At 49.0% G+C, this 17,448-nt stretch overlaps 6 protein-coding genes across 9 annotated transcripts; 3 read left to right on the plus strand and 3 right to left on the minus strand.

Moving 5' to 3' along the window:
• Positions 1-170: 170 nt before the first annotated feature.
• FOXG_01662 (urease accessory protein) lies at positions 171-2,149 on the plus strand. Its single transcript, XM_018378587.1, has one exon. It carries the CDS (start codon positions 334-336, stop codon positions 1,321-1,323), a length of 990 nt encoding a protein of 329 aa, XP_018234536.1. The 5' UTR covers positions 171-333; the 3' UTR covers positions 1,324-2,149.
• A 424-nt stretch (positions 2,150-2,573) lies between these two features.
• FOXG_01663 (uncharacterized protein) lies at positions 2,574-4,673 on the plus strand. Its single transcript, XM_018378588.1, has 2 exons — positions 2,574-3,112; positions 3,168-4,673. Exons 1-2 carry the CDS (start codon positions 2,924-2,926, stop codon positions 4,380-4,382), a joined length of 1,404 nt encoding a protein of 467 aa, XP_018234537.1. The 5' UTR covers positions 2,574-2,923; the 3' UTR covers positions 4,383-4,673.
• On the minus strand, positions 4,595-7,419 carry FOXG_01664 (uncharacterized protein). 4 transcript variants are annotated; one of them, XM_018378589.1, is made up of 6 exons: positions 6,316-7,419; positions 6,161-6,268; positions 5,806-6,102; positions 5,659-5,747; positions 5,541-5,608; positions 4,595-5,492 (listed from the first exon to the last, which is right to left on the minus strand). In XM_018378589.1, the coding sequence occupies exons 1-6, from the start codon at positions 6,484-6,486 to the stop codon at positions 4,987-4,989; spliced, it is 1,239 nt and encodes a 412-aa protein (XP_018234538.1). In that variant the 5' UTR covers positions 6,487-7,419; the 3' UTR covers positions 4,595-4,986. The 4 variants fall into 4 exon arrangements, with proteins under 4 accessions (XP_018234538.1, XP_018234541.1, XP_018234539.1 ...); XM_018378592.1 differs by having other exon boundaries at positions 5,806-6,268; XM_018378590.1 differs by having other exon boundaries at positions 6,161-7,419.
• A 1,745-nt stretch (positions 7,420-9,164) lies between these two features.
• On the plus strand, positions 9,165-10,072 carry FOXG_01665 (uncharacterized protein; the record flags this gene model as incomplete). The annotated part of the gene is made up of 2 exons (XM_018378593.1): positions 9,165-9,298; positions 9,352-10,072. 2 exons carry the CDS (start codon positions 9,165-9,167, stop codon positions 10,070-10,072), a joined length of 855 nt encoding a protein of 284 aa, XP_018234542.1.
• Positions 10,073-10,207: 135 nt separating this feature from the next.
• FOXG_01666 (uncharacterized protein) lies at positions 10,208-11,673 on the minus strand (the record flags this gene model as incomplete). The annotated part of the gene is made up of 3 exons (XM_018378594.1): positions 10,208-10,425; positions 10,488-10,782; positions 10,840-11,673. 3 exons carry the CDS (start codon positions 11,671-11,673, stop codon positions 10,208-10,210), a joined length of 1,347 nt encoding a protein of 448 aa, XP_018234543.1.
• A 2,495-nt stretch (positions 11,674-14,168) lies between these two features.
• Positions 14,169-17,113, minus strand: FOXG_01667 (uncharacterized protein; the record flags this gene model as incomplete). The annotated part of the gene is made up of 3 exons (XM_018378595.1): positions 16,808-17,113; positions 15,382-16,545; positions 14,169-15,005 (listed from the first exon to the last, which is right to left on the minus strand). Exons 2-3 carry the CDS (start codon positions 16,147-16,149, stop codon positions 14,169-14,171), a joined length of 1,605 nt encoding a protein of 534 aa, XP_018234544.1. The 5' UTR covers positions 16,150-16,545; positions 16,808-17,113.
• Positions 17,114-17,448: the final 335 nt, after the last annotated feature.

Raw genomic sequence — 17,448 nt, forward strand, 5'->3', positions numbered from 1 at the left:
AAGAGCCAATTAGCTCGACTTCACGTAGCGCCTTTGGAGCTTCCCTTTCTGCCTCTCACAAGCCACGCTCAAGCTTGATGTACGGTATAACCCCACGATCCCAGCTGATGTGGGGCCACAGCCACTGTGTTGACCAACGATCTCTTATCTCTTATCTAATAGTAGAGAACCTTTGACTCGTGCCTCAGTTTCAACTAAGGTCAGGTATTTATTTGTTAGTCAAGGTGCGTCAAGATGGAGACGCAGTCTGTCGTTACTATTGCCTGCGCCCAATCAAACTTTCGCTGATTCTTGGACTTCTACCTTTCACTATCATCGCAACATGGTTCCAAAATGGACTCGCCCTTTCCTCCCTCATCCTCCTCTCCTGGCGATGGCCGCATCGTCGTTGGCCTGCTCCCTGCCGGCGAGAGCGGTCTTGAGACCATGACTTATCAGTATCCTTTGAAATTAATATCCCCGGCTCCTTCGTCTAACCAGCCAAGCACTCTCGTTTTCCTGTTATCTTATGGAGGGGGGCTTGTTGCTGGAGACGGTGTTAATCTGACAATACACGTCAAGCCGCAGGCGAAGCTCAGCATCGCTACCCAAGGTCACACAAAGATTTTCAAATCGCCTACAGCCGACGTCATTACAACTCAAAACTTGGACGTTACTATAGACGATGATGCTTCTATGTGTCTCCTTCCGGACCCTGTCCAGCCGTTCGAGGATAGTGTATACGCCCAGAAGCAAATATTCAAGCTCAGAAGCCAAGCGTCGCTCTGTCTCTTGGATTGGGTCACCCAAGGGCGTGTGGCTCGTGGAGAGAACTGGAGCTTCAGGAAATGGACAGGACGGAACGAGATATGGCTACAAGATTCTGAAACAACTTCGGCTGATAGACTTCTGGTACGAGACTCAATCATCCTATCGAGAGATGCGAGTAAGTCCGTGGGCCGCACACTACCAGAAATGATGCAGCATATGGCGATATCAGGAACTCTCATATTGCGCGGATCCAAGACCAAATCGTTGGGGGAATTCTTTCAGGATGAGTTTGCTGCACTTCCTCGCATTGGAGCCCGGGACTTCCGCTCACCAGAAGCGATGGCGCGAAGCATCACAGATGTTTCTGACTTCGAGCGTTGGCGACTACAGAGACTCAAAGAGGAGAAAGAAGGTGGTGTCCTCTGGTCTGCAGCCAACGTTCGAGGGTGCATGGTTGTCAAGTTTGGGGCAAAAACGGTTGAAGCCGGAAGAGAATGGATTGGATCAATGATTATTCAGGAAGGGAGCATTGCTTCTGAATTCGGTGACAAAGCACTGATGTGTCTTCGATGATACAAAGCCTTGGCTGCCATCACATGAAGAATAGGGACGTGTTTTTTCCGGCACTTTTGAGAAGTATACCGATTGGATATGCACAATCAATTAACGACACCATGTTGCCAGATTTAGAAGGCACATCGGTACATTCTTTGTCTAATTGTTGCAGATGCGGGAACAGTGTGGCTGGTGTATAATTGTATTCTTCATTTTGAGGTCGCCTTGGTTTATCAAAGCTTGAGCACCGCTTGAATAGCGACTCGGCCGTCCATTGTCTCCAGCCAATACGAAGAGACCGCGGCTGGTAGGATTTCATATCAAACTTGCGCAAATCGCTGAACATGCAAATATTTCTCTTACGCCGTCTTTGTATATCAGCTACACAATTTCCTGCATCTCTACCCCTAACACTATGAATTCCGTGCTTTGGAAGGAGTCTAGTATTTCATTGAGCATAGTAACAAAAGTTGGAACCTGGCAGTATAACAACACCGAGTGAGGGGAAGTGTTTTCCTTTTTTGGTACAAAAGAATTACTGCTTCACATTCATATATTCACATGACAGCATGCCGAATTTGAATATGTCCCAAGCCGGCATTAGATGCTGGCCAATAGGAACTCGGTTGGATTTCCGTATTGGGAAACGATGTGTTAACGGAGCACCATCTCAACTGATATTCTCCTATAAAACAAGACATGAGATTAAGTTGGGATTCTCGAGCTTTCTAAAGAGTCGACAGGAGTGAAATGGTTTCGAAAAATGGAAAACTCGAGGCTTGGAGCAGGACAGTATATGTTTCCTGAATATAGGCATTGTTAGTTACTGTTCTCCATACCAAACATTTTGCCTATCTGTAGAATACCTACCTATATCTTGTATGTAACGGCGATTTTTCGCTAGTTTGTTTATTTAAAACCATGAAGTAATAGGAGAAGGTTTAATTTGCCTTGAAATCAACTATTCCACCTTCAACTTCATTCACGTTCGTAACAACCTCTATTGAGATGCTTGTTCTTCAGTCCTAACCTTGATTGATGGGTGATATTAATCCTTTTCCTAGACAAGGCAATACACAAGTACTTTCCTCTCCTTTAGTTAATATCTTAGGTAGCCTTGATAAACTACCTACCTCCTTACCTAAGGTATTATATCAACCTTGAACAGATGGATAAGAGTAGGCGGTGAGTACTAGATGTCTCACAAATGGCAGAATTCCATCGTCCCCCACCATTCCGGACCCCACTATTGAACTTTCGCATTGCGACTCAGGCTAAATTTTTGAACGCTTCATCTGCGACTGAAACCTTCGATAACGACAATTACTACCCGTCGCCTACATTGACTCTCAGCCGGTAAATTATAACCTCAATATAAACAACATGAACCGTGGTAGGGCAGCGGCCCGGGGCAGTCGGAGAGGTGCGGCCGCAGCAAGTTCACGGGCAGCCGGCGAAAGCAACGCCGGCTCGTCCACTCCAGCCGTTGCAGATACTCCAGGCAGTGCGACTCCAGTACCTCAGAGTATAGCGGCTACATCAACCCGTGGAGGTGCTACCACTCGGGCGACAAGAGCTCCTGCAGCTGGTCGCTTCCGACCCAAGAACATTCGCCGAGATGAAGCCGCACGAGACAGTCTTGCCCGACAGGAGGAGCAGAAAGCGAGCGAGAGAGCAGCAGATGAGCGTAAGGCGAGAGGGCGTTCACGTTTCAGGAGTAAAAGGAGCCGTGGTGATGCCATGGGCAGAGGCGGTTTTGGTCGAGTCATTTCGGGAGCCAGCGGTCCATTCTCCTCTGGTGCAGCAGGTAAGCCTTACCTCCGAGATATCAGGACTCAATTGCAGCTTTCTAACTGTCACAGGCTCTGGCGGGCGTGGAAGCGGTGGTTGGTTCGGCGGTGGAGGAAGTGGTGGTGGTGGTTTTGGGGGAGGTGGTGGAAAAGGATTCAAATCGGATTCGAAACCCTGGCTTCGCTCAGGCGTCACGATCTCGCGAAGCCCGAATCAATGCGGATAAACTCCACGTTCATACTCCCGAAGAGGATCTTGATAGCGAAGACGAGGCCATGATCGAGGCGCTCAATTCCCGCGCCGTTAGCGTACTTCCTATGGGCATATACCGACGAGAGCATAAGGATGAGGGCGTCATAGTGGCCACCACAGCAGAATTAGAAGCCGCGGAAAATGCTCAAGCTATTCCTCCCACCCCTTCAAAGGAAGAGGAAAGCCTTTGGGTGGACGGCGACGCAGACGAGCCTCTTTTAACGGACGAGAGCGCAGAGGACGGTGGCATCTGGAAGAATAACTCGAAAACGCCAGTCATTAAGAAGGAGCCCGGACTCGACGACTCCATGGATTTGGATATCGAGGCAAAGGCCGATGCAGGAGACAAAGACAAGCAGGCTTCCAAAACACCAGCGCCACAGACCAAGAAGCCAAAGCAAGACCCAGAAGAAGCCATGATCCAGACAGATCTGGAGATTCTCGCTAACGAATTGGGTGCTGTCGAAATCTCCGAGGGCGAAGACGGCAAAACAGAAGGCCCGAGCAACAAGGATGGTCGCATGTACCTATTCCAGTTCCCTCCTGTCTTGCCCCCTCTAAAGCCAATTACCCAACCCAGCTCCATCAATAAAGTCAAGCCTGAGCCTGGTGAGGGCGAAGACAATGTCCTGGAATCAACACCAGCCGCCGCTGACACAGAGCCCGTGGATCTTACCAACGACAAGAACACTACAGGATTTAATGTACCCGGCTTTGAAGACCCCGAGCAGAAGGCTGGTTTCATGTCCAGCCTGCTATCAACAGGCGGTATGGTAGGCCAACTAAAAGTACGCAAGTCAGGCCGTGTAGAACTGGACTGGGGTGGCAGTACTATGGAACTGAACCCTGCCACAGGGATGAATTTCTTAACAACGGCCGTCATCATTGAAGAGAATGACGAGAAACCTCGTCCGGGGGTTATTGGTGGAGAGAGTATTGGAATGGGCAAGATTATGGGTCGCTTTGTACTTGCGCCAAAGTGGGATGATGAGGAGGATTGGGAGGTCTCATCCGAGGACCTAAGGATTGAATAAGGACCATCCCACGGCCATGTGCTGATTTATGAGCACCATATCAACCCTAAAGACATGTCACAGATACACTTGAAGACGATGACCGAGCAAGAGTCGCTCAGCGAAGAATAAACAAAGATACCCAAACTACACCATCAAGCCTTTCATGATTATAGAGTGTGTCATGCCTATCAAGCATGTACAGTCTATTAGGCGTTTTCAAGCATGTGAACCATCGGTATCAATGTTGATGATGATGAATGAGTCAGGAAAGTTGAAGAAAGCGTGTAAGAATGCTTGATTATCATAAACACATTAGAGGCTAACAAAACCTGTGAACCTTATTCAATGCGCCATCTATCAGGCCCCTATTGACTCGTAGCCTTTTACTAACCACCTGCTGCCTCTCCTTTTAGAGGCCAAACCCATTGTGGCAAACCTTGTTGATTTTGCTTCCCTGTATGTTCCAGCCCAAGCCTATTCCTAACGCCTGTTGCTCCCTTTCCCGAATGAATACAAGTACAAAATAGTCCCCTGTAAGATGTCGTTGTCGCGACAGAAAAAGAGAGGAATAGCTATCTATCTGGCTCTTCCATCTCCGTTGGGTATCATATCATAATTCCATTCATCTGCCTCTGCCCCTGATATTATCGCGTTCGAGTTCTTGGCTGTATGCCTCGAGGTCGTGGATTTGGTCGAAAGAGCTAGAAGCGGAGCGATCATTCCGACTTTGCCAGGACGATGGGGGCGAGCTATTGCCTTGTATCACCAGGATCTCGCTTTTAACGATGCTCGCTTGACCAGGTGAGATAGGGCCGTCGGCCACGTGTCGAGGAGGTAAGATTTCGATATCGTTTGGGTGTGACAGGGAGTTCGTGTTGTTTTGTGATACCATGTTGGTCAGTGAGACATCGTCAGGGCCAAAGCCTGGCATAATCAGAATTCCGGGCTTGGAACGGTTTGCGTTTGATCTGACAGCGGCAGAGTGGCCTGTGCCATAAGTGTTTTCGGTCGATTCGAAGCCTCTGATCCTCATAGCACGAAGAAGTGGTCGGATGGTAGCTAGACTTGATGCAACAATAGCGACACCCGGTTCTATCAGTGTCCAAACCATGGCATCGGTTCCAGCAACTTGGAAAAGTCAGTTAGGCGAAGACTACATATCCGGGCGCTACTCACATAGAATATCTTCCGTATCAGTAAGATCCGCAAGGAATCGTAGGCGTACAAGGGTCGCGACACTGGCACTTGATGGTATGTGAGACGAGGTTCTGAACAACGAGGAGAGCCAACTCACAATATACCTAGCCCCAAAATTGCAATAACAGTTGCCTTTGCTTGCTTGGTCATCTTGACCGACCACAGCATTGGGATTGGTAGAAGGGCCTATAGAGCGTTCAGTATTGTGCAGCAGCTTAGCAGATGAGACAAGTGTTTCACTTACGTAGAGCCAGTCAGAAACGACTGTCATAACACTTATGGCATAGGCCGCTGAGACGATCTGGTCTGCACTCACACAAGTACCGTCTTTGATCCTGAAGTCCCACTGCATTTCGACTGGTTTGCACTGGAATAAGTTCCAGAAAAAGAGAACTATACTCCAGATGCTGATAATAGCTAGACTGATCCAGATAATCCAGACGTAGACCCGTTTGACACATAAACGGAGCAAGAAGACACCAATGCTGAGTTTTATGAACATCATGTCCAAAATATAGGTCGCTGTTGCCAAAGCCTGCCACTATAATGGAGTAAATATCTGACCAAGACTGGGTGTCGATGGAGAAGAGGATGCCTACCATAAGGGCTTGAACTTTAGCCTCATCGGGTTTGATGGCGTCATTGTGCTTTCCGATTCCCTGCTGGACACCTTCAAGGATGAAGGCACATGATATCGTGAAGATGATCTATCTCTTGGTGAGTGTTGTCCTATGTAATGTAACGAGGAATTTACCTGAGCAACGAGCATAAGCCAGTCATCGAGCTGCAAACTTTTCATCAAGACAGCCCTTGTATAGGTGCGCAGCCCGACAGAGAACCAGCTTAGTGTCAACAGAGTGATCGCTGTTGCGACCAAAACAGACCCGTTCTCTTCATGAAGGTCAATATCTTTATTAGTGGCCATGGCGCTGTAGCGTCACGAACAACTTTTCGAGCTCGAGCATGGCCCAGTCCTCAAAAGCCGTGGGAGAATCAAAAGAAAAAGCTCAAAGTTGAAAGAAATCAAATAAATTCACAAAACAGAATTAATGGGAAGGACGCAAGGGGGGGCTCACTATGAGATATATCTCACAGCTCTGAGTGAATCACACATGCTAGGATTGCACCAACCGAACCCGCCGAGTTTTGACAAATTTCCAGGCCAGGGGTTTCAAACTCCTCTATTGCCGTTTTGGGGGGGGGGGGGGGGGGGTGTCAAATTGAAGTTGATGTATGTAGAGCATGGGTGTGATACGCCGGATGCAAGGTACCAGACCTGCCACTGACCGAGAAGAGAGAGAGGGTGTGAAGCTGATGTCTTCAAAGCACCCTTGCATCTTACCGTCTTGAAGACCATTTTGAGGCATGTTTCTAGCCGAATTCTTCAAGCCACTAGCTAGCGGGAGGCGATGTTGCATCCGCGAGTCCATGGAAATTCTGCAATAGGCCATGGAGGGAACAGTGCATCTGTCAAAGTCCTGTTTGGTCCAGCCTAATTGCAGGCAAGTCTGGTGAGGCTTCGCCAGACCAGGTTGTTTGTCGAGGCGATGGCGTCAATCCGCGCATGATAAGCAGTAACATCATATTGAGCAAGCTTGTACTGGATGACACAGTCAAGCTTTGCATACCAAGAAGCAAACCTTGAGTCACCACGATGGTACGTAGCGCAGATGTTGGAGATGGTTAGGTTTGGGAAGAAAACAAGCGTATTGTTTGAACCAAGTGCCCTGTTTAGCGTTCCGAAGCCAGCGGCAACTATCTTTCCCTAGTTGAACGCCAAACATCGGGGTTGGGAATACTTACAGTTAGGACTTAATAGAGTTTTTGGTAACTTGACCAAATCAAATGCACATCATGAACAGTCCCAAGCAAGGAGGTGAACAGAGACATGCTAGCATGCGCAATCATACGACAAGCAAACAGCTCAGGTTGTGGGGTCTCAAGTCTCCCTGTTAGCCAATTTAGTTGAGGCTCCGAGGGTTAACTTTGATCAAAGATAGTGAGAATAGAAAGATCTTCGGTCTTCTCCACGATAAAAATCAGTCGCTAGACTCTCCCAGGATGCTCTCCCGATAGTGCGAACCCGAAGCTATGGTAGGACGTTCTGATGATCCGCACTTCACTGCGGAATTCCGGTTTTGGTTCAGCCATCGTTTCAGTATCAGCTCGCAGGAAAGTCTAGACTAGTTCTAAATCCCTGTCAAAACCTGACATTTGGGGCAACCAAAGACTGCATCCTTGTCTGCGAAGAATCGGTCATTACAACTCGCAGTAAGCCACCTATGAGGCCTGGCACTGAATACGGCGTCTCTTCTTAATTTCCTCTGGGCTGAGTCCGCTCATAGATGCATTAGTCGCTTTTGAATTGGACTTTTGAGATCACCATTGGGAAGTGGGAAGACGTTGAAGCACAGGGGCCTGGCGTTCACCAGCCCAGTTCGCTTCCAGCATGCCTATCAGCTGTAGCCTGTGAGTCCCTTGTCGATACGTAACTAGCATGAAGTTCATGAATATCAGTAGGCGACACGCGAGGGTTGGCATAGTGGGAGTGAAACAGTGGTGATTCGAGAGCAATTTGCTGGGTGCGTCAAGGCATTTCCGTCCGTGATCCATCTCACAGGCACAGCATGGTCAGTTTCCCAAACCAGACACGTGCAGCCCCTGTCGTGAGAACCCATGCCCCTGTACATCTTCAGTCTTGACGGGTTTTTGGTGTGACCATGCCAGAGCAAAAGGCCAAAAATGCCTGTCGGTCATCAGCTTCGCTAGCGGTTTATCTCCCGATGATTCCGATTTGTGTGTGTGATCCTGGCATGGTAGCTTATTGCGGCTATTCGTCTAATCATCTCAGGGGATTCAGCGATAGAAGATTTATAAATTGATGTAGAACATGAGATGTCTTAAGGTAGATAAAGTCAGTACCTTTAGATGATAAAATTGTCTGATAGGAGGACGGCAAGACGGTTACATCGGAAGGCGTTCATCCGTGGTTCCATGTTACTATGTCTCTTTGAACGTGCTTCTTCCCGTCCCGTTCCGCAAAAAGCAATGCACCTGCCAACTGCAATTGCTAAATTAGAGAAATACTTGCAACATGTTGTGCAGGGTGACCTGAGAGTTCCTTCTGTTTTCGTAAATGTCTAAGTATTACACCTATTAAATATCCAGAATCAGTGAACTTTGCTCTATGCTATTGATATCTAGTTCACATTTATATTCGAGATTCTCTCTACCAAGTCCTTATTCGGATCGTGCCAGAAAGTGACTTGTACGATTCTGCAGATCTTATTGGAACGCCAGATATAAGTGTCCAACCCGATAAGTTGGAATTTTCATCCGATTGGCCGATACCGGGGTTTGAAAGTTCCGACAGCCCAAGACCCCTCATCTTGGTCTAAGGAATGCCGATGTCTAGAACTGGGAACAACACCCGCCCCCAATTTAAGAAGCTTCTGCTATAAGAAACGGCCAAAAGAACTAACGCCTCCGATCTGAGTTTCTCGCATCTAATACCCAATCCTTCACTGACCTCCGCGAACAACCCTGTGATCAACATTTCCTTTCGGGTCATAGCGTCGATAGTCACCCATAAAGCGAAACAAGATGGCCGATATTGCCGAAGACAAATCTCTGGGGCTCACTTATGCGTCTCACCAATACGGGAAACATAACCGTCAGAAACTAGGCGTATGGCGGTTTGCTGATCGTCCGGCCCAAACAACTGGTTATTGGGTGGTGTGAGGGTTTCCCATCGATCTACTATTTCTCCGGTTTCACTAACAGCTTTCAGCTTCATCCATGGAGGTGCCTGGCGTGATCCTCGTAACGATGAGAACGATTTCACCGAGTCTATCAAGCGCATTGTCATCTCGGGTGCAGTCGCGATACTGGATATTGCTGGCTTTGTCAGTATCGACTACCGGCTATCACCTCATCCAGACTTCCCCCAAGAGTCTGCCACTGTAAAACACCCAGATCATTTAGAAGATATCTGGTCAGCTTTGAACTATCTACAAGGCAAGTACGAGCTGTCAAACAACTACATCCTGGTCGGTCACTCTGCCGGTGCAACACTCGCGTTCCAACTTCTCATGAGTGGGGACATTCTCGCCTCTCACCCCAAGGGACCCTTGCCCATTGCCATTGTTGGAGTATCAGGTATATTCGATCTTGTTGGGCTCAACGACAGGCACAACGGCGGGTACGCTGGCTTTATCGAAGCCGCATTTGGTGACGATAAGTCTGCCTGGGAGAAAGCCTCACCAGCTCGGTTTGGATCAAGCTTCAAAGACAACTGGGCAAGTGGGAAATTAGCAATGCTTGCATGGTCTGCTGAGGATACACTTATTGATGAGCCGGAGATTGATAATATGGCATCTCTTCTAACAGAGCAGGGACTCAAAGTGGAAGTTAATAAGCACCTCAGAGGCGAACACGATTTTGTATGGCAAGACGGGAGCCAGATTGCTCGCCTAGTCATCACGACTCTTCATCACTTACACAGGATATGAAAAGGCCTCTGATGCATTACATTCAATTTAAACATTACCATTTACTTGTTGCCTTACTCAAAAGCCCATGCCTCCTTACTCAATCATAAGTACCGAATTGTTGTATCCCTGTACATGCCTAATCTTTTTGCCTCTTTATTTCTTTTTCATCAAAACAAATCCGGTTGACGCAACTCTAGATGAAGCAATCATGAGAGCACCAAACAAAAACACAGTACCACCCCAAATCTGTGCATATACAAAATTGCCATTCGATTTATCCAGGATGGCACCAGCAGTCGGTGGTCCGGCCAAACTGGCAAATGCAGAAATCGTCTGAACCATACCGAAGCGAGTACCCATCTTGCGGGGATCTTTATTACTTGGTCAGTCATATACAAGAGGACAACAAGGCAAAAGTCGGAGGGTCTCTTACCTTTGGTCAAGCTCGCATTAGCACCAACGAATGTTCCCTGACACGCGCCGTTCACGAACCCAAAGAAGACGCAGAAAGCGTACATGCCGGCGACGGACTTGACGCCAATCCAGCAGTATACCATGACGCTGAGTGCAGTCATCCCAATAAGGAATGCGTTTATCGGTCCCAGGATATTGTCAGCCAGGTAACCCATTATAGGCCGTGCAGGAATACTCATTGCGTTCACAATCAGTAGCAAGCTGACAGCTTCAACTGCTGTAAACCCAATTACGTTGCGAGCATAAACATTGATCTGTTTACTGTTAGCGACAAAATCGCAGTACGGCTGGTCTTAAAAGGAGTCACTTACATAAAAGAAACCAAAGTATAATGCATAAAAGTTCAGAAACGCGCCCAGCACGAACAATAAATAGGGGAGTTCCCTGAAGGCTTCCCATTCTATCAGGGGCCCTGATTTTCTCGGAGCGAGGTACGGCTTTAGTATGAGATTTGCGGCAACTATCAAGACGAGAGCGACAAAACCAGCACAGCGGACAGCCCATGGGAAACCGATTTGTGGGATGAGATATTGGAGAGTGGCAGGGAAAATGATGGAACCCAGCCCAGTGCCCGTAGCAGCCAACGCCAGAGCAAATGCCTTCTTGGCTTTGAAATAAGAACCAACAACAGTCACAGCAGGCATGAATAGTAAGGCTAAGCCTATACCTGTGCAGACACCCTGAGACAAGAATATTTGCCAGTACTCTTTACACAGACTGGTCATGAAGGTTCCCAAGATAGCCAGGAAGCTTCCGAAGGCGACAGTCTCTCTGGTATATCCAGCATCGGCAAGACGGCCGGCTGGGCCACAGAACGCGAACGTCAGGAAAGTCTGACAGGAACCGATCCACGAGATTTGTGACGAAGGCAATCCAAGCGATTCTTCATAGTGAAGCTGGTATACACCAAAGGAGGCGGGGTAACCCCATGCCAAGCAATTGATGAAGACACCAGCAAGAACTTGGGACCAGGCTGTGAAGCCTCCATCTGGTGGGTCGAAGCTTTCAGGATCAAAGACTGGAGGAGGGGCGTTTGTGTTTGAAATAGTGTGATGGAGGTTCTGAGGGTCCTCGGGATTGCCTTCAGAAGGACATGGTGACGATTGCCTCCGAGTTGGCGTCTTCTCTACATCTTTGCCAAACATTGTTGATACGATAAAGTGTGTGATGTTAAGGTGTGTTCCATTGATATGCTAGAACATGGACTGGCCAGCAAGTAGTAGAATTTGAGGTTGCTGGGCATAGTTTCAGGGCTACTCAACTGGGATGGCTGACAACTATATACGTCCTGGTCTCTGCCCCATCCCGATCAGAGTCGATTCCTTAATAATTGAGTCAAAGATTTTTCTCGAAGGGCGCAATCCCATGGTCGCTTGCCGATATCGCGCCCCACAAACCCCAGATCGGGTTACTATAGTCGTTGCTCTCAATTTCAGTCAACATCATTTGCTGGCCTATGGTGAATCATGGGGTTACACTTCTGAGTGCCAACCGCGCCCTTCAATTACATTGGTAGCCGGGTCAAACAGAGCCGGATTTACGGGTAGCACGACACAGGTATACTGTCCATCACGAGGCCATAATGTTGATGTCGGCTTGCAAGAAATCGGCCTCCACGAAAAGCATTATAAACTTAAATAAAATCAAGAATCGAGTTGGAAATTAAGTATCTAAGTAAAATTCTCCCAAATGAATAATAATTTATCAGTATCAGCTAATGGTCCATTTAGAAGTCCCACCATATTTGAACAAAAGACGCGAAAAGTATTGCCGTTACTTCATGTTCAGGGTAACCTCAGCCGGTCGCCCCACTAACCGCCGACGAACCGATCCCCATCGACCCCCGCTCCGATGGCCGGCATTGTTTATTTCCGGAGTCGGAAGTCCGTTGGTCTGACGCGTGGGGCCAATAAAACGTCTCCGAAGAAGTCACGGGTGGTCGCGGCCGGAGCCGGCGCCAGGGGTCAGGATAAACAACGATAATCAATGGTCAAGATTCTTGTGCGACCGCTGAAGAGTTTGCGCCGCTCATGAAATAAGTTGTTGCTGTTGTTCTGGAGGAATGTTTGAAACATCATGATAGCATAAACTTAGACATTGACTTTGTGATAATCGCAATTAACTTACGTTTTGAAACGGCACAGCCCGCATCTCAAATTTTAAGCATATATACTCGAGTTTAACGCACAATTGACCAACTCGGAGGTTGATTATTTTATTCTGTCAACCAACGTCCATGCCCTAGTCAGTCAAAACAGAAACCAAAAAACACGAGAAGAAATTACCCCGCGCTCGTGATGGAGGGGTAAAAACAACAATGGCGGTAAAGAAAAATATGATGTAAGACTGTCACGTGATGCAAGATCCTGTCCAACGTCCAATCGGCTTATAGATCGTCTCCGCATCGGCAAAAGGTGGAGCGGGAACGGCACGCTAGTTCAGGTTGTGATGGTGGGGGGGAGCGGATTTGCGGTAGGGGTGTAGGTTAGACCACAACATCTCTGCACAGAATATTGTGATATATTGAGTCGGAATATATATGATGGAAAAAAAAGGTCGAGGTGGAGGTGTAGTTTCGTGAGGCGTGATGCGGAAGTCTCACTCTAAACGTTGCAATTGACCGTTTCGGGGCGTTTCGGCAAACGATGCCGAAGTTCCGGGCTTGCGCTGTTGCGAAATGGCCTCAAAACATAAGCCTTGGTCAATATCAGCAATCACTGTTTAAATGTGCCCCAAAACATTGGTAAAGCGGTCGCGCAATGCCAGAATCCATGCCTTATCATTTTGAAGACGTTATATGAGCAGCGCATTACGGTAGCTCGTGTCGCACACTTTCACATTCACGCGCACTGATGAACCTAATTCATCTCAGGCATGTTGTATGAGGTTAGTTGCGTACAACAAGATATAGAAAAGTCGCTAGAAAACAGAATAAGACATCGGAAACATTTGGCCTTTTGCCACATTAACCCGTTCCTTTGCGCGGCCGGTGTGGCATCCAGACAGCATCCCTTTTTAGTCATGCATCTCGATCAGAATGCGCCTCACGTACGCACACGATAAACCTTCCATACACCGTTCCTGTCCTTCCTTCTAAACCTTGGGAGATTTTCCAAGCACCACGCCCCTTGTTCCCCACCGTATCGCACCTTTTTTGAGTGGTTTGCTTTATGGAGCTGCCGCCCACAAGTCCATCGCGATTCAGAGGCGGCTGACAGTCAACCTCGTTGAGCCTGGAGGCAACAAAAGCAATGTTGAATCGGAGGAGAAAGAAATTTTTTGTTTTGAAAAAGACACTCGACAACTCCTACATCTTGCCTCCAAACGCCGTATAAGGAGTGTAATGGCCAAACGGCCGTCGTTATTACATCCTCCTGAGTATCATCATGAGTGCTGCCCTCTCGCCTGCAAGCCAGAAGAACCAGGGAAAACATAAAAAGAAAACACTTGAGTGCATGGGCCATTTGTTGGTAAACCTGTTGGGACCCATTGGGAGATTTGTACAAGTCATTCATGCCACATCGACAAAGATGACAAGTAAGCCGACAACAACGCTAGTGAAACTGCTGTATCAAAGCTCAAAGACCAGTATATACGACAATATTGAAAACCTTCAGGCGGTGTGGCTGAAGCCAGGCGCTTATCGCTTGCGCTTCTTGGACTTATCCAATGTCATGGCAGCCGCCGCGATGGGCGCAGCGGGTAATAGCGCAGGTTGGACAACGGCGGTGACCTCATCCTTCTTGATGGGCACTCCCATGTGACGACCGTATCGACCCTTTCGGCCGTTGCCCTCATCCTCACTAATGCACTGGTCTGCCGACAGGCCAGCATCACGACAGCGTCCGCAAGGCCTTTGGCGATCACAGCCCTTCTTGCTCTTTCTGCAGCGTTGGCAGCGAGGTTTGGTAGAAAGATCAGGCTGGTCATCCTCACCAGGGGCAAGGGGAGTCTGTCCGGTAGACGCAACTGATTGCTTTCGCGAAGGGGGCATAGAAGCTGGGGACATTGGGCCACTTGGGACAGGGGGCAGCTTCTTTCCCTTAGCGCCATTAGAGGGACGGGCAGTCTTGGAGGACTTGGCCGATGGTGCTTTAGAAACAGAGGCAGATGCCTTAGGTTTAGTAGAGGCTTTCGGAGTCTTGCCAGGCTTGCTCTTGCCGGTGGAGAGTAGAGACTCGTCAGCGCCATCCTCATAGTCGGCATCGTCTCCACTAACTTCGGCACTTTCAGGGGGTGGCATGAAGTGTGACTCGGTAGTCTGATAGACGTTGCCAACAGTGCCGGAAATATCTAGCTTCTGGCGTCGCGCAGGAGGCAATTCGGCCTCACTCTCGCTTTCGCCATCACTAGTAGCGCCAGTAGAGGAAGCAGCATCAGCCCTGCCACTAAATGTATCATCGAGAGTAGAAGCAGAAGTTCGGCCGTGGGAGACGTTGGACATGTCACCAAGTCGCATCCAATGGCACAAAAGGTGCTGTATTTCTCAAGCCCGTCACCCGTCACAGGGTTGCGGGGCAACGTATTTACGAACTTTTTCCACCGACCAGAATTCTATCCGCCACTGTTTCGGTTGCGGCGATCGGGTCCCGGGGTTGAGTAGAGATTGGGATGCGTGATGCCATGAGAATATCCTTGGGGCGACTGCATAGGGCGAGGGTTTGTGAAGGGATTTTGATGAGGCTGCACGAATGGCATTGCGGGGCGATGAGGCTCAGCTCGGCGAGCAGGAGATACTGAAGGATTCGATGTCGCCGCAGGCATCTGGGGCGGTGCGAACAATGGAAGTTCCTGTAGCCCGACGTTGTCAGTCTCTCTGAGCCCGCCTTATCAAAATGGCGGTCTCCACTTACCGAGCTTTCGAACTTGGCCCTCTTACGACGGCCACCTTCAACGATGTTCTCGACACTGATATCAGTAGTAGGTAGTTGGTCCTTGTTCTTTCCAGATGTCGAGTCATGCTCATCATTGCTGCTATAGCCATTTATACTGTCGCTGTATAGTTCGGTATGACTCCGAGAGGCAGAAGCTCGGGTCTTGGATGAGCGAGAACGACCCTTCTTCCCATTTGTGCTGGCAGAAGCACTTCTTCGGCCACGAGCAGTGTTGGGGGAAGGGCTTCGTCTCCGCGATGTCCGAGAGCTGGGTCTGGACAACTCTTGGGGAAAGCGCTGAGCCTGAGTGGCAGCATAGCCATTGTCGCTGTAGTAAGGGTGGGTGCCAACTGATGAGTTATGGTAAGGATGGGGTGAATACGTAGTTACATTCGCCGGAGGCTCCTCTATAACCCTGACGTATACTACCATATTGTTTCGAAAGTTCTCGTACCGGGCAATAAGAGTGTTCCCAAGATCATCTTCGAAACTGACTCCCTTTGACCCGGTCGGACCCGAGTACAGACCATAAAAGTTCTTTACGGTAGTGACAATGGAGTCCGTTGTGTCGTGGGGGTATATTTGCACTCGCATTGGCAAGCGCGCACGGCAATGGGGGGATTCGAGAAACAATAGCTCAAATGCGACGTTCTTGGGTGTTGATGTCTGTTGGGGTGAGACACTGCCGCCATTTGAGGACGCTCCAGAAGGAACGATAGCAGTGTTGAGAGGCGACATTGAGGCCATTGTGAGGCTAAGAGGGTGTTTATTGTGTCGGTGGAGATGGACGTTGTAGAATTGAAGGGTGTAGTTGGGTTGATGGGTTTCAAAGTGGTGTTTGCGGGCTTTGCCTGGGATAGACTGGGCCCGGCCCTGTTCACGACAAGATCGCTCAACAGTACGCTCAATACTATATGCGACGGTCAAGGACCAGAAAAGCAGACAAGACAAGATATGTAAAAAGTGATGTCAAAATGTAGATGAAGAATCAAGGGATAATCAACATCCACGCCGTAGGCGGTAAGCGCCGAGTCTTGTGTGTGTCTGTGTGGTCTCAGGGCTTTGGACTTGCGGTGCGTATGACGACGATGAACGGTGGAGGGTTTTCGTTAGAACGACAGCGACGGTAAAAAGATCGATATGCTGTTTGTTTCGAAGCCTGTTAGCAACTGAGAAACGGCTGGATGGTCTGATGAACCGCCGAGTAGATGATGAAGAGGACCCCTCGAGTAGAGGATGGGTAGGTTGAGGGTCGGGGCAGTCTGGCGCTTCTTGGGACGGGGACAACGGATGAAGCAGAGAGGACATGAAGCTTGGGGACTCAGGATGGAAGAGGGGAGAATCGGGGCCTCGAGATTGGGTCTCGATGGGGATCGCGCATAATAACACAGGCGATGGGACTTACCAGAGAGGTCTTGATCCGTGTTGGGATGGTTGTGGCGGCGTTGAAGAGTCGGCAAGAGGATGTGCATGAGGAAAAGAGGAGCTAGACCAGACGAGAGAAGAGAGGTTGTTGAATTTGAACAGAGCTGGGCTCACTAACACGAGAACATTCCGTTTAGGGGGGTTAAGCGTTAACAACTCCTAAAGGAGGCCTGGAAATTAGGCCAGCAGACCGCTAAAGACGGCCCGGGGCAGCGTGGGACAACCTGTAATTACAGCGTCTGGGCCAGAAGTTAGGGATATGGGGACATGGCTTATGCTGAAATTGAGCCAGGGCTGGTTGAATGGCTTGCCCTGAGGGGAGGGGACTCATTGCCCAGGACCCATCCATTGTGGTTCCTCGCCGATGAACCCGAGCGTCTATTCAAGGAACTGCCATGACGTGCCTCTAATCTCGGTATTATTGTGGCAGATACCGTGAAAAGGTAACCCGATGCTTAGAATAGGCACCGTAGATTTGCTTTTGGTTTCTACGTTGTGACTGACTTCAGGGGAAAAGAGGGCGCATTCTCGACTCCTCCCGCGCGAACGAACCTAGAAAAGCGGATGCGGCGGTGCAGATGCGCAGCGCAAATCGATCAGTATCTTTTTGCGCGCACGCCG

Source organism: Fusarium oxysporum, chromosome 5, assembly GCF_000149955.1.
Source record: "Fusarium oxysporum f. sp. lycopersici 4287 chromosome 5, whole genome shotgun sequence".
NCBI lineage: Eukaryota > Fungi > Ascomycota > Sordariomycetes > Hypocreales > Nectriaceae > Fusarium > Fusarium oxysporum.

Bases quoted from the DNA above. Each gene is read 5' to 3' on its own strand.
- FOXG_01662 (XM_018378587.1), top strand. From the start codon at position 334: ATGGACTCGCCCTTTCCTCCCTCATCCTCCTCTCCTGGCGATGGCCGC.
- FOXG_01663 (XM_018378588.1), top strand. From the start codon at position 2,924: ATGAAGCCGCACGAGACAGTCTTGCCCGACAGGAGGAGCAGAAAGCGA. The intron at 3,113-3,167 runs GTAAGCCTTACC...TAACTGTCACAG, and splicing joins ATTCTCCTCTGGTGCAGCAG to GCTCTGGCGGGCGTGGAAGC.
- FOXG_01664 (XM_018378589.1), bottom strand. From the start codon at position 6,486: ATGGCCACTAATAAAGATATTGACCTTCATGAAGAGAACGGGTCTGTT. The intron at 5,748-5,805 runs GTAAGTGAAACA...AACGCTCTATAG, and splicing joins TCGTTTCTGACTGGCTCTAC to GCCCTTCTACCAATCCCAAT. The intron at 5,609-5,658 runs GTGAGTTGGCTC...CATACCATCAAG, and splicing joins ATTTTGGGGCTAGGTATATT to TGCCAGTGTCGCGACCCTTG.